This window comes from Bufo bufo, chromosome 5 (assembly GCF_905171765.1).
Source record: "Bufo bufo chromosome 5, aBufBuf1.1, whole genome shotgun sequence".
Taxonomy (NCBI): Eukaryota; Metazoa; Chordata; class Amphibia; order Anura; family Bufonidae; genus Bufo; species Bufo bufo.
This window is the reverse complement of record NC_053393.1, coordinates 51155292-51171069: the sequence shown is the minus strand read 5'-3', so window position 1 is coordinate 51171069 and position 15778 is coordinate 51155292. Positions and strand designations below refer to the sequence as shown.

Below are 15778 nucleotides of genomic sequence, written 5' to 3'. Positions count from 1 at the left end.
TCGATACCATTCTGTGCGGCCCCGAATCATCTGGTAACAGACATGTATGTCTATGTCTTGTGGCTGCTCACATGTATCTTTCATGTATTCTCCCATTAGATGGGAGTACTAGAAGTGTGACTAGACATTTATGATATATACTGTATTCAATATGCCATAAAAATAGTATTCCAGTTGGTAATACCCCTTTAAGTTTTATTTTCGGCCCTTGGAATTGGTTCAGGCTCACAACGTGGCCCCCAACCAGAAAAGGTTGTGCACCCCTGGCCTAGAGCATAAAGCCCGGTATACCCAGCCTAGAGCATAGAGCATAAAGCCCGGTATACCCAGCCTGGAGCATAAAGCCCGGTATACCCAGCCTGGAGCATAAAGCCCGGTATACCCAGCCTGGAGCATAAAGCCTGGTATACCCAGCCTAGAGCATAAAGCCCGGTATACCCAGCCTAGAGCATAAAGCCCGGTATACCCAGCCTAGAGCATAAAGCCCGGTATACCCAGCCTGGAGCATAAAGCCCGGTATACCCAGCCTGGAGCATAAAGCCCGGTATACCCAGCCTGGAGCATAAAGCCCGGTATACCCAGCCTGGAGCATAAAGCCCGGTATACCCAGCCTGGAGCATAAAGCCCGGTATACCCAGCCTGGAGCATAAAGCCCGGTATACCCAGCCTGGAGCATAAAGCCCGGTATACCCGGCCTGGAGCATAAAGCCCGGTATACCCAGCCTGGAGCATAAAGCCCAGTATACCCAGCCTAGAGCATAAAGCCCAGTATACTCGGCCTGGAGCATAAAGCCCAGTATACCCGGCCTGGAGCATAAAGCCCAGTATACCCGGCCTGGAGCATAAAGCCCAGTATACCCGGCCTGGAGCATAAAGCCCAGTATACCCGGCCTGGAGCATAAAGCCCAGTATACACGGCCTGGAGCATAAAGCCCAGTATACCCGGCCTGGAGCATAAAGCCCAGTATACCCAGCCTGGAGCATAAAGCCCAGTATACCCAGCCTGGAGCATAAAGCCCAGTATACACGGCCTGGAGCATAAAGCCCAGTATACACGGCCTGGAGCATAAAGCCCAGTATACACGGCCTGGAGCATAAAGCCCAGTATACCCAACTGTAAAAGCCTTTTTATAATTTTGTAAGAAGTCAATTGAAAAAAATAATTGGTCCACTAAGAAAAATACTGCTATTAACCCCACCATCCTGTATGTCGTAGTGTATGACTACTTACAGAATAAAAGCTTTCAGCAGTCGGCTTATCGGTCATTATCCCTCACTACACGACACTCATGCACCACTCGTCATCATGAAAAATTAAATCTGAGACATTAAGAAGCCATGTCTGATACAGGACACACATATAAGAACAGAGACAAACCGGCACACGATGCAAAAAACATAAAAGACACTGCAGAAGCAAACAGGTAATCGAAAGAGAGAAAAGATTGAGGCTCCGTTCACACCAGGGGTGAAGGGACTGATTTACGGTGACTAGAGCACAGCTGGCAATACCAATACTGCGGTCCCTTCATTCTCAGAATCAGTGGGGTAATGGTAATTAGAGAGATGGTAATACCACTTTAAAGGACATCTGTCAGCAGACCTGTTGTCTTCAGCTGCCCAGTGCACATCTGTGTCAGTCCCATGTTCCTATGTGCTCGCATTGCTGAGAAAAATTGCTGAGAAAAATGAAGTTCTAATATAAGCAAATGAGCCTCTAGGAGCAACGGGGGCGTTGTCATTACACCTAGAGGCTCTGCTGTCTCTCTGAAACTGCAGCTCCCTCTTTACTTTTATTGACAGGGCCAGGTATGATCAAGTTTTTGCTGCCTGGCCCTGTCAAAGTGCAGAGGGTGCAGCAGTGGCAGAGAAAGCTGAGCCTTTAGGTGTAATAGCAACGCCCCCGTTGCTCCTAGAGGCTCATTTGCATATATTAAAATTATTTTTCTCAGCACAACACAGATGTTTTCAGCTGCCAAGCGCACATGTAACAGGTCAGCCAGTGTCCTAGGTACAAAACTGCTGACAGATGCCCTTTAACTCCCGTACAGTTGCATGGAGCAGTGCCATGCAGCTTCAACCACAACTGCATACAAACTCCTCCTGAGGGCTCACGTACACAACTCTTGGATGTTTTGCGGATCCACAAAACATGGATACCGGCCACATTTTGCGGAATGGAACGACAGAACTAACAAAACTCACAGACATGTTTGTGTGCATGAGCCCTAACCGTGGTTGTGCCGATGAGAGGAAATCGAACCCCATGAAAATAGCATTTATCACCTATTCAGTTGATAAACGATAAAAAGTTGGTTGAAAGACCCCCTTTAGGACTCCGCCTAAACCGGCCTCATAGCTTTCATATTAGAGGATCCATGACAGACCAGTTTGATTCATTAAGATTTTGTAAATTTAGAGATCTGCTAGGATTCAGGAAACCTAACTGGGGGAAAAAAAGAAAAAAAAAACACTTTTCAATCCCGTTCCGCTATAAGTACTTTGGTGTGAACGGAGCCATAGAACTATATATATATATTTTTTAAACCAATCTAGCTTTTCTATTCTGCAGTATGAGGATGGCGAGGAGAGATCTGCCAGGGATCTGTAGACTAAGCCTACATCTCACTACAAGAAATGTGGATTTCCTGGAAATAGGGAAACTACTGAAGGAGGGCACCTTGAGACGTCTGCAGAGAGTACGCAGTTCTTCAGTATTTAGCGCATCGATCCTGCGGTGGTACTCAGCCACTGATACTACCTGAATATGGAGACAGGAAGAAAATAATTCTACTGATAGCACAGGGAAAGGGCACAGAACAAAAGAGAGAAGTTAGAAAAAGGCAAAAAGGCGCAAAGACATAAAAAGAAAAAAAAACGGGGGGGGGGGGAAATGTGTGAGATGGTTAAACATTTATGACTGCGTAGAACACGTGAATATGTGACAAACCATGCAAAGTAAGTATCAGGCGACACCGCTCGTAGGTCTGTGGGAGATGCATCTGAAGATATCCAGACCTGTATATCCGACTCTGCCGTATACACATGGGAGAATTACCCGTTTCCACTATAGCAGACATACTTTGTGGAGGGGTAGGGTACTGTTTAAAATGCTGCTCGTCCTTTACCATATGTTGATCACTCTAGAACAGGGATGCTCAACCTGCGGCCCTCCAGCTGTTGTAAAACTACAACTCCCACCATTCTCTTCTGTAGGCTGAAAGCTGTAGACTGTCCGGGAATGATGGGCGTTGTAGCTTTGCAACAGCTGGAGGGCCGCAGGTTGAGCATGCCTGCTCTAGGATCACTTCGTACAACGGTTCCTTTAAAAGGGACTATCCAGGAGCAGAAGACCATGGCTGCTTTCCTCCAAGAACAGCGCCACAACTGTCCACAGGTCGTGCCTGGCATAGCAGTCCAGCTGCACAGAAGTGAATGGAGCTGGGGTGTTCTACTACACACAACCTCTGGAGAGGAGTGGCGCTGTTTCTGGTAGAAAGTAGTCATAGTATTAATCCCCCCAAAAACAAAAAAAAATAAATAAATAAAATAAAAATCAACTCTAATAGCAGTGAATCCACATGCAGAGTGTATATTTTTAAAGCACTTTGATAAATGTAACTATATGTATTACAGAAAACTGAGGCATGTTTTACAGCCGCTTGCAGAGGGCAATAAATGGATGCATTTCAGCATCCGGATAACGGCACAGTACTTGGACCTTCAAAGGTTCTATTGGACTAAGCTTACAACAGATTACTGGGCTGATCCAATCCCGATGCTGGAGAATCTTACAAGATCCTGTTATCCATTTGGCTGAAAGCATCCTTAAAGTTTAAATTGTTACTCATGGGATACCTGCGGCTGGCTGGGGCTTTCCTGGAGGTAAATTAGGAGTATGTTTCAGGTTTATATCTGGATGTAGATATTCTGCAATTTTTTTTTATAAAGTATTTTAAAGTATTTTAAAGTCTATGGGCACCTTTGAGCGCATTTTATTTATTTTGGGCCAAAAATCTCCCCCCCCCCCCCCCGATATGTCTTCATTAAAAAATGTTCAGCCATTTCTGAGATACAGGGTTTAAAAAAAAAAAAATAAATAAATCTGCAGGCTGTTAGTTTCTGTTTTCTTTGAATCCCATCATCTGATGGCTCATGTGCAGCTCTTTTTGCTGATCTCCTGACCTCAAACACTTATTTAAGCCATACTCTTATCAGTTTGATAAGAATTGAGCTATAATTAGTTGATCACGATAAGGGCTACACATGAGCCATCAGATGATGGGATTAAGCAAAAATAATAATACACTGCTCAAAAAAATAAAGGGAACACTTAAACAACACAATGTAACTCCAAGTCAATCATACTTCTGTGAAATCAAACTGTCCACTTAGGAAGCAACACTGAGTGACAATCAATTTCACATGCTGTTGTGCAAATGGGATCGACAACAGGTGGAAATTATAGGCAATTAGCAAGACACCCCCAATAAAGGAGTGGTTCTGCAGGTGGTGACCTGACCACTTCTCAGTTCCTATGCTACCTGGCTGATGTTTTGGTCACTTTTGAATGCTGCCGGTGCTTTCACTCTAGTGGTAGCATGAGACGGAATCTACAACCCACACAAGTGGCTCAGGTAGTGCAGCTTATCCAGGATGGCACATCAATGCGAGCTGTGGCAAGAAGGTTTGCTGTGTCTGTCAGCGTAGTGTCCAGAGCATGGAGGCGCTACCAGGAGACAGGCCAGTACATCAGGAGACGTGGAGGAGGCCGTAGGAGGGCAACAACCCAGCAGCAGGACCGCTACCTCCGCATTTGTGCAAGGAGGAACAGGAGGAGCACTGCCAGAGCCCTGCAAAATGACCTCCAGCAGGCCACAAATGTGCATGTGTCTGCTCAAACGGTCAGAAACAGACTCCATGAGGGTGATATGAGGGCCCGGTGTCCACAGGTGGGGGTTGTGCTTACAGCCCAACACCGTGCAGGACGTTTGGCATTTGCCAGAAAACACCAAGATTGGCAAATTCGCCACTGGCGCCCTGTGCTCTTCACAGATGAAAGCAGGTTCACACTGAGCACATGTGACAGACGTGCAGAGTCTGGAGACGCCGTGGAGAACGTTCTGCTGCCTGCAACATCCTCCACCATGACCGGTTTGGCATTAGGTCAGTAATGGTGTGGGGTGGCATTTCTTTGGAGGGCCGCACAGCCCTCCATGTGCTCGCCAGAGGTAGCCTGACTGCCATTAGGTACCGAGATGAGATCCTCAGACCCCTTGTGAGACCATATGCTTGTGCAGTTGGCCCTGGGTTCCTCCTAATGCAAGACAATGCTAGACCTCATGTGGCTGGAGTGTGTCAGCAGTTCCTGCAAGACGAAGGCATTGATGCTATGGACTGGCCCGCCCGTTCCCCAGACCTGAATCCAATTGAGCACATCTGGGACATCACGTCTCGCTCTATCCACCAACGTCACGTTGCACCACAGACTGTCCAGGAGTTGGCAGATGCTTTAGTCCAGGTCTGGGAGGAGATCCCTCAGGAGACCGTCCGCCACCTCATCAGGAGCATGCACAGGTGTTCTAGGGAGGTCATACAGGCACGTGGAGGCCACACACACTACTGAGCCTCATTTTGACTTGTTTTAAGGACATTACATCAAAGTTGGATCAGCCTGTAGTGTGTTTTTCCACTTTAATTTTGAGGGTGACTCCAAATCCAGACCTCCATGGGTTAAAAAATTTGATTTCCATATTTTTTTTTTGTGTGATTTTGTTGTCAGCACATTCAACTATGTAAAGAACAAAGTATTTCAGAATAATATTTAATTAACTCAGATCTAGGATGTGTTATTTTTGTGTTCCCTTTATTTTTTTGAGCAGTGTATATACACACACACATACATACTAGCAGAAGGACCTGGCTTTCCACGGGCATATTTCATCTAATGTTTCTGTGCGTCGTTAAAAGATAATCGACAGTATCCCCCATAACAGTGACATCTACAGCACCCCACCCCTTTAAGAGTGAACTCCACCCCCCCACAGTGCCCCGCCCCTTTAACAGGGACCTCCACAGTGCCCGCCCGTGTAACAGGGACCCAGGGACCTCCACAGCGCCCTGTCCCTTAAATGCTAGTGCTACACGACATGTGTCGCTCGACATTTTGTCTCAACAACTTTTATAATGATAGGCTATGGTGTCGCACTGTGACATGCTGCAACTGCGAAGCAACAGTCGCAAAAAAATCCATCCAAGATGTATCTATGTAGCAGTGTAGTTGTGCGACTTATTGTCGTTGTGTAGCCCTAGACTAAAGCGGAGTGAAAAAAAATAGCTGGATTGTTATGGAAACCTGGAGTAAAACTGTGTGTATGTTGAGACTAAGGGCCTGAGAGCTTCTATTGGCTGATAAGGGACATGTGACCGTGTGCATGGCAGTTGGGATATGATATGAAGAGAAAGACTTGCAGGCTTGTATTGGCTAATGCAGGTCATTTTTTTGGGAATATCTCAGGAACGGTACGTCCTAGGTCTAAAACCTTTCCGGAAACCGGATATCCTTGTGCGCCAAATTTGGTGAAGATTGGTCCAGTCGTTTGGTAGCGCATAAAGAACAGACAGACAGACACTCATACCAGACAGCCTGGATTTTAACCTTGTATCTCAGAAACAGCTGAACATTTTCAATAAAATATTTTTAACCCAAAACAAGTAAAATGCAATCATAAAAAATTTACCTGGAAATGTCCAGAAGAACCTATAAGTGTTTGCATTTTAAAGGGAATCGGTCACCACAAAATGCAGAGGAATTTGCAGACAGCATGTTATAGAGAAATCAAAGTGCCCTGCATTTTGATGTTGCTTTTATTATAAAACATAAAAAAAAAGGTACCATACTTATTATTTTGGGCTAAAATCATTTTCTCAGTTGATCTTAAAAAGGTTCACCAGTTTTTGTCCAAAGGGTTAAATCTCATGCTACCTGAAGAGTACATTTCAGTAGTTTCAGGTTGCTGTTCTGATGGCTCTGTGTGTACCTCTTATCTCTGATCTCCTGACATCTCAAACACTCATTTAAGCCTTATTGTTAGGTTTAATAAGAATTTAAAACTATAATGAGTGTATGTCAGGAGTTCAGAGATGAGGAGTACACAGAGCTGTCAGAACAGCAACATGACAGGACTCTGTGTAAGGGCTCATGCTCGTATTGAGGCCCGTGGGGTTTCTCGCCTGTGCCTCCGGAACTATTCAAGTTGGATGGGTCTGGATCTGTCTACGGCAACCGCACAGATGGTGCCTGTGCATTGGGGACTGCAAATAGCAGTCCCCAGCGCATGGAACGGCCAGAGCGCGTGTTCGTGTGCATGAGCCCTAGAACTGAAACTAATACTCTGCAGCTAGGCTTAATTGAACCCTGTAGGACAAAAACAGTTTTTTTTTTGTTTTTTTTAATAGAGATCAAATGGGAAAAAATATTTTAGCCAAAAATGAGCAAAGCACAACTATTAAAAAAATAAATAAATAAATAAATAAATAATGCAGCGGAAGGTGTTGATAACCTTTAAAATTAGGGTACTCTCACATTAGCGGCAGGGGAGTCCGGCAGGCGAACAGCCTATCGGATCCGTCCTGCTGCTAGTTCACGTGTGCCCCCGGACTACCGCTCAGTCCCCACTGACTATAATGGGGGTGGGGGGCGGAGTTCCGGCGGCAGCACGGCGAGAGGCACCCAACATGACTCCCCTGCCGCTAGTGTGAGACTAGCCTTATAGCAGTATTTCTTAAAGGAAAGCGGTCACGTTGATGATGACTAATAAAGTAAAACTAATCCCATGGAGAACATAACACCTCCTTCCCTGATGTACCATGTACGCAGGTCTTCGGTACTGCACCTGCACAAGATTTCTCTGCAAACCTGATTTTCACAAGATAGAAAACAAGAAAGGCCAAATGAAAGGTACATCAGGGAAGGAGGTGTTATGTGCTCCATGGGAATAGTTTTACTTTATTAGTGATCATCCATGTGACAGCTTTCCTTTACAGGGAGCCTATGGCTATACCGAGGCCTCCTTCTAAGGCCTCTTTCACACTACAGTATGTCCATTTCAGTGTTTTGCGTTCCGTTTTTCACGGATCCGTTTTTCCGTTTCCGTTGCGTTTCCGTTCCATTTTTCCGTATGGCATATACAGTATACAGTAATTACAGTGAAAAAATTGGGCTGGCCATAACATTTTCAATAGATGGTTCAAAAAAAAAACGGAACGGAAACGGAAGACATACGGATGCATTTCCGTATGTGTTCCGTTTTTTTTGCGGACCCATTGACTTTAATGGAGCCACGGACCGTGATTTGCGGACAAACATAGGACATGTTCTATCTTTCCACGGAACGGAAACGGAATGCATACGGAACACATTCCGTTTTTTTGCGGACCCATTGAAATGAATGGTTCCGTATACGGACCGCAAAAAAAAGACCGCAAAACGGAAGAAAAAAACGGTAGTGTGAAAGAGGCCTAAGGTAAAGGTGAGGAAATCCAACAGAGAGGATAAATCAGCGTGAAGACACAAGGACAGACCCTTCGACTCCAGCTACACGGCTCATTCACAAACAGGTATTTAATGGAATGAAAGGTGAAGAGTGCAAATCCCAGCAACATGGCTACAAACTACTGATGAAACCCACATGCAAGGCAGCTCCAAGGAGGAGACATTCCAAGTGGTAGCCTAATAACACCTAAGGGGGAAGAGGGTATGGACACAATGAGTATGTGGATACACAGTACCGTCCCCATGATCTCAGACCGTGGGCCACACCAGTAAAGAGAGGGTCACGGATGTTACAGCTAGTGAGTCAGTGACTTAAAGGCCATGTACACCTTTGGGGACAACTTTTTGTTATGATTGCATTTTACTCATTTTGGGCTAATAATCATTTTGTCAATTGGTCTTTATTAAAAATGTTGAACCGTTCTGTCACAAAGGGTTAACTGTTTTTCTAGCTGTGTGACTGGTACTTTCACTCTTTACTCTGCGTCGGTCATCTAATAACCCTCATCTCGAAATTACTAAAAGGTCAAACACTTATTTAAGCCACATTCTTAACAGATTGAGCTTTAATGAGTTTTTAATAAGGTCAGAGATCAGAGACGAGGAGCCCGTCAGCTCCCTGCCTGACGGAGCAGAGAGAAAATACAGATCCTGCTAGTAGATAAACTCAAAGCTGCGCAGGGAAAATAGCTCATCATTAATAAATACTAAGTGAAAAAAAGATTTTTAGCTCAAAATGAGTACAATGCAATAATAAAAAATTGCCACCAAAGATGTACATAGCTTTTAAGGGCCCCATACACATTAGCGTATTCTCGGCTGAACCTGTCATGAATGGCAGATTCGGTGGACAGTCTAATGTTTGTGGGGAGCTCCCAACTTTTCCCCAGCAGATGAGAGACGGATCAGGAAAAGTATCTTTACTCGAGCCTCTTGTCCTACCCTCTCCCTTTAGATCCCAAACAACCTATACGGCATTGCATAGGTTAATTTAGAGGAACTTGAAATGAAATGTACATTGAGACGCAAAGGGGAAGAGTGATGACAGAGACAAAAAAATAGCATGCAGAACCTGCAAAATAAAACACATTTGGATGGGTGAGGTTAGAAAACACATTTATACAAGTATAATGTATCTGTCAAAGAAAAACGTAACCTGAAAATGAAAATGTCAAACTTGGAACCATCACTGTATGCAACACCAATACTAGAATCCAGCAAAATTGGAATAGATCGGTATCTACGTGGGGGAGGGTAGATACGGATCCGGGATTCTGATCGGCCAATACCGTCAATATTCCCGGCCAGAAGAAATTCTGCAATATTGCAATTATGCAGTGGATTGTTCATCACTATATTTATATAACATATAGGAAGTACTATGCAGGCAGCCAAATGTGTCCCATGTCATTTGACAATTAACAGGGTTGTCGCACAAAAAATATTCTAAAAAGTTTTCAAACCAGCACCTGGATCTGAATACTTTTGTAATTGAATGCAAATACAAATTTAGTATAGCCACTGAGTTATTCAATAAAATGTATCTGTATAGCGCCACCTGCTGTTTGTTCTTCTTCTTGTTTCTTTGTCCTGCTCACTGAGAAGGCCGCACATGCTCAGTTTCAATCTTCAACTGCCTCCTGAGCGGTGATAGGGAGAGCATGGACACGCCTCCTGAGCTGTGATAGGGAGAGCTGAGACACGCCCCTGAGCTGTGATAGGGAGAGCTGAGACACGCACACTGAGCTGTGATAGGGAGAGCTGAGACACGCACACTGAGCTGTGATAGGGAGAGCTGAGACACGCCCCTGAGCTGTGATAGGGAGAGCTGAGACACGCCCACTGAGCTGTGATAGGGAGAGCTGAGATACGCCCACTGAGCTGCAGCAGAAAGGAGACTCCCCTTGAGCTGCCAGCTTGATATAAATCTAGCAGAGCAATGAATGTGGAGATCTCTGGATCCATGTGAGGTACAGGGCTGGTTCTAGCTTTGTTAGGTTACTTTCACATTGGCGGATCCGTGCTACTGCAAGTCCACTGTGCTGGTGGAAGTTCGCTCCGGTCCTATTCAGTATAATGGGGGCGGGCAGGAGGTCAAACATGTAAAAAAAAAAAATTTTCCGGCCGCCTCTCAGCAGGTTTGCCATGCTGAGGCCGGACCTCCAGCCCGGTGGACTTGCGGTAGCACGGATCCAGCAGGCTGTTCCCCTGCTGGAACAGCCTGCCGTAAAAGGCTACCACCAGTGTGAAAGTAGCCTGACAAAGCTAGAACCAGCCCTGTACCTCACATGGACCCAGAGGGGGAACGACCGCCGGAAAAGGCCACCGCCAGTGTGAAAGTAACCTTAGAAAGATTGTCATGTACTATACGATTTCTGATTTTCATATTTTACATCAATCATGGCATAAGCAGTTTTGCAACTTTCTAAGCAAATCAAGTGAAAAGAAAAAAGGCTTTCTTCCGCTAAGGGGCCATACGCAGGGTACATACGTATCATGCAGACATGTACAAAGGTGATGCATGTTCTGAGAATAGACACCACAGGAAGGAGGCCTCTGTCCACAGAGCTTCCTATGTACAGCAGATGAACTATTGTTCCAGGCGGCGGTGGCGGACGGTGTAGAAAGGAATTTTAATTAATGGCTGGAGAGTTGGGCAACCGCATAAATATAGAAGAGAATGCAGCCGGCTCCTTAGAGGAATCCTCAAGAAATTCAAGATACAGGCGTTTCTAAAACCTGCTATGGTGACTGCAGGAAAACTGACACATTTCACATTCACTCATCATTTTGAAGGGTTTCTAAAATAAACGTCTCGCGCGGAGCCGCCATCATAGCAACAGTGCGGGAAATCAAACCTAGCGCAAGTGAAGCTCTTGCCCATAGCAACCTACTCCTAATATGCTTATTGCTAGGACCTTGCAGGTCCAATGCTACCCCCTGCTAGATACACTGCTGAGCCACGTAGCAAAGATGGCTGCCACTACGGTCTTCCCGTTAGTTACGCCCCATACTTCTATTTAGACAGGACCTCTTAGCTCTGCTGACGGGTCTGTTTTAATCAATCCTTGCATTCCTCGTAAAATAATAATTCTGGGGCACCTTCTCTTAGACCTCAGTGTTGTGAAGTCCCTCTGTTACTCCTCCTGGAAATTCTGAGCATTTTCCTACACAACCCGACACCGTCAGAACAGACGGGACAGGCTAAGGCCTCATGCACACGACCGTTGTTTGGGTCCGCATCCGAGCTGCCAAGGCGGCTCGGATGTGGACCCATTCACGTCAATGGGGCCGCAAAAGATGCGGACAGCACTCTGTGTGCTGTCCGCATCCGTTGTTCCGTTCGGCGGCCCGCTAAAAAAAAATATAACATGTCCTATTCTTGTCCGCGCTTTGCGGACAAGAATAGGCATTTATATTGACGGCCACCCGTTCCGCAAATTGCGGAAGGCACACGGGTGGCTTCCGTTTTTTGCGGATCCACGGTTTGCAGACCGCAAAAAAACAGCACGGTCGTGTGCATGTAGCCTTAGACTGTGTAGGGACAGGTCCCATTGACATGACAATAACATCTAGGAGGAATAACAGAGGAACTGCACAGTGCGAAGTTCTAACAAAAGCACTCCTGAATTGTTATTTTATTTAAACAGACAAATCAACAGTGAAGAAGATCAGAGCAAAGAGAATGAGAAGAAGGTGTTGGATCCATCAGATGACTGACCACAGCGCCCAATGGTCCAAAATGACTTCACTGTCGTCCCAGTTGAGCTTTTATCATGGGGTCATTTGTGCAAATTTTTTCATCACTTTTGTTTGGCGTGAATTGCGCCGGAGGCTCCCAACACAGAAGTGAACCTAGCCTTACTGCACGGTGAACCTGAGGATTCATCTACTGAAACTTCAAAAAGGAAATACCGCAATACTGTCTTCCTGTGACTCGTCTTCTCACAATGGGTCTGCGATCGGAATATCTCCACCTCCATACCCAGATCCTATAAATGTAGACCCAAATTTACCAATGTGTCTGCGCCCAGAATCTGTCTAAAAAGTGGGGCCAATTAGTGCAATTGAGCGCATGTAGCACTTCAACTTTTTCTGTCTTGATCGAAAAGGGGGACAGGGCTCCAATGGACTGATAGCAGGGGAGGGGCTGTGGCCACTGAGCCACCAAGGAATATAGTTTATGCCTGAATACAAAACGCAGGCTGCGGGTGCCGGCCATATCCCATACCCAGCCTCTATGACTGCGTGCTGCAATCCGCTGCAATTAACCCTCAGGTGTGGCACCTGAGGGGTTAATTGCGGCGGATCGCAGCGCGCAGTCATAGAGGCTGGGTATGGGATAAGGCCAGCACCAGCAGCCTGCGTTTTGTATTCAGGCATAAACTATATTCATTGGTAGCTCAGTGCGCCCCCCCCCAACCCCAGTATTATAAAGTATAATCATTGGCGTCAGTGGCCACAGTGTCCCCTCCCATCCTCCTCATTGGTGGCAGTGGCAGCTTCTGATCGGAGCACCAGCAGTGTAATCCTGGGGCTCCAATCGGTTACCTGCCATGGTAACCTCCCTGCTGCTGTGTGTACTATGCACAGGGCAGCAGGGAGAGAGAGTGATATTCTTTTCACCCTAATAGAGCTCTATTAGGGTGTATAGACAAGGGATTAAAAGATCTCAGGTTCTAGCCCCTAAGGAGGCTAAAATAAAAATAAAATAAAAAAAACACACACACAACAACAACAAAATACTAAAAGTTTAATTGCAGGTACAAGAAATGACAGGCGGCACTCACCACTGCAGTAAAAATGCTTCTTTATTCATCCAAAACACATGGACACAAAGTAAGGGCTGGGGTGGACATCAGATCACAGAGCGCCGATGTAGCTGATGAAGCATTAACTGCAGTGGTGAGTGCCGCCTGTCATTTCTTGTACCTGCAATCAAGTTTCATCTTGTATTTCCCTGAGCGGAGCACCACACACACTGCATATATAAGGTTCACTGGATGTTTGTTTGGCAGTAACAGCACCGAGCAGTGCCGCCCAGGACTTTTTTCTCTCCCCCTGCATCATACTAAAAGTTTAAAATCGCCCCATTTCCCAATTTTACATATAAAATATATAAACAATAAAATAAACATATTACATATCGCCACACCCGAAAAAGTGCGAACTATTAAAATATCTCCTATGCGGTGAACGCCGTAACAGAAATAAAACAAAAAATAAAAAATAAATGTGCAATTTGCCATTTTTTTGTCACCTTGTCACGATAAAAATTAGGATCGGACTGTTCCATTATGGTCCAGACGTTCCATAAAATGCGGAATGCACGCGGCTTTTTTGGGGTTTTATTTTTTTCACGCGGTATCGAGTATCGCAATACTTTATGGTATCCAAATCGGGTCAAAATTTTGGTATCGTGACAACACTAGCTAAGACATGTAATATTTTTTTTTATTATACCGTAATTATATGTATTTTAAATTTGGCTCCTAAATTTTTCAGGTTAGAAGGTTTAATATTTTTTTTAGTCTGGAGCACTGGGGGAGTAGCCTAGGTTGTGCAGTTTTGCCCCAAAATTGCACCATAATTCTGGCGTAAATATTTGGTCTCAAAGTGTCTATCCCTGCACCGCATTTATCATCCAGCCTGAGCCCTGGTGACAAATCTGGTGCAGGTCTACACAGCCTGGAAAGTTACGCCATCTATGGGATTAGTAAATCTGCCCCATAGTTTTGAAGCTGCTGTAGAGAGCACTTCTACCTACCTCGGGAGCACTAGGTTGTCTTTGTAATACACGGGTGGCCTTTGGATCAGCACGGTGCGATGCTTTGTTTCCTATATCTATAATACTTTGCACATTTCCGTACAGCAGGCAGTTTCCTGAGAAAACCCCTATTATAAATGGTATTAATGATCAACCAATACAACCAGTATGTACAGAAACTTTACTCACACGAGCCAAAGCCAGGAGTGGATCCAAACAAAAGGAAAAAGCATAGACAACACGCTGACGGTTTGGCCTGAAAAACCGCATAAAAACAATCATGAAAACTGCCGCAAACACTGCATGGGATCCCAGTCTTAGGCCTCATTCACATGGCCATATTTCTCTCGTCTGTGCCGTTAGGTCACGTTCATAGTGCACTGACCCATCAGTTAGTGGGGTTAACCATATCAGCTTTTCAAGGCTCTGTTTTTTGCAGATGGAAAATCTGATAAGGCCGTGAGCACGAGGCCTCAGGCTGGATTCACCAGAGTCAAGACTCAATGCAAAAACTTCTACGACTGCAAATCAGTTCTGAATGAGGTTGTTTCGGCAGTGCGTACATGGATGTGCGCAAGCCCCATTCAGATGAATAAATCTGCCACGCGTGTCTGTGTGTGAATTCACCCTTAGAGCCCATGCACAAAACCGCGCCGTGTTTTAGGGTCCAAAATTTACAGAACGGAACGGGCCACCCACAATAGAAAGGCCTATTCTTGTCCGCAAAACGGACATCAATATTAAACCCCTACACATCCCCTTAACCCCTTGTGTCGTATATGTATGGCGTCATAGTCTCATTAAAAGATGGCTCCCGCTCCAAAGTGTCCGCTGTGACACCCGAAAGCAATGTCTGTGATCGGCAATAATGCAGATTACAGACATTTAACCCCACAAATGCCGTGGTCAGAGGTGACCATGATATCTGAGAGGCCTTTCCCTAGGAGCGTTTCTACTTCTGAGGCTCAAACATCTCCCTCGGGCTGTGTCATACACACTCCAAAATGGCATTAATAAAAAAAATTATAATAAATATCACCTTGCAAACAATGAGCCCTCAAACAGCATTGTAGACTTATAAACTCTATTAAAAAAACAACAACAATTTTTAAGTAGTAAAACACAGACAAAAAAACCTATATAAATGTAGTATGGCTGGATGAAGAGAATGAAGGCAAGAGATCAGTTTTACCACATAGGGAACGCCATAAAAACGAAACCCATGAAAGTATTGTGCAATTGCGTTTTTTTTTTCCAGTTCCACGCCAATTGTAATATTTTGTATTTGTCGTAATAAATGATGCTAATGGAAAGTGCAACTTTTCCTGCAAAAAAACCCTTCTATATCTATGCGAACAGAAAAATAAGAAGTTATGGCTACGGCAATATAAAGTTAAAAAAAAAGCACAAACAAAAAATGAAAATCGCTGTATCCTCAGCATTGTCAGTGAGCCAGT

At 45.0% G+C, this 15778-nt stretch overlaps 1 protein-coding gene across 6 annotated transcripts in view; it reads right to left on the bottom strand.

Annotated features, from left to right (window-relative positions):
- OXR1 (oxidation resistance 1) overlaps positions 1-15778 on the bottom strand; it is a 118144-nt gene that overhangs the window by 21541 nt on the left and 80825 nt on the right. For 3 of the 6 annotated variants that reach the window (XM_040433466.1, XM_040433467.1, XM_040433471.1), the window contains one exon: positions 2681-2761. The exons of the other annotated variants lie outside the window; for them this stretch is intronic. In XM_040433466.1, coding sequence (XP_040289400.1) covers positions 2681-2761 — 81 coding nt within the window. The remainder of the gene's footprint in view (positions 1-2680; positions 2762-15778) is intronic. 6 annotated transcript variants of the gene reach the window in all.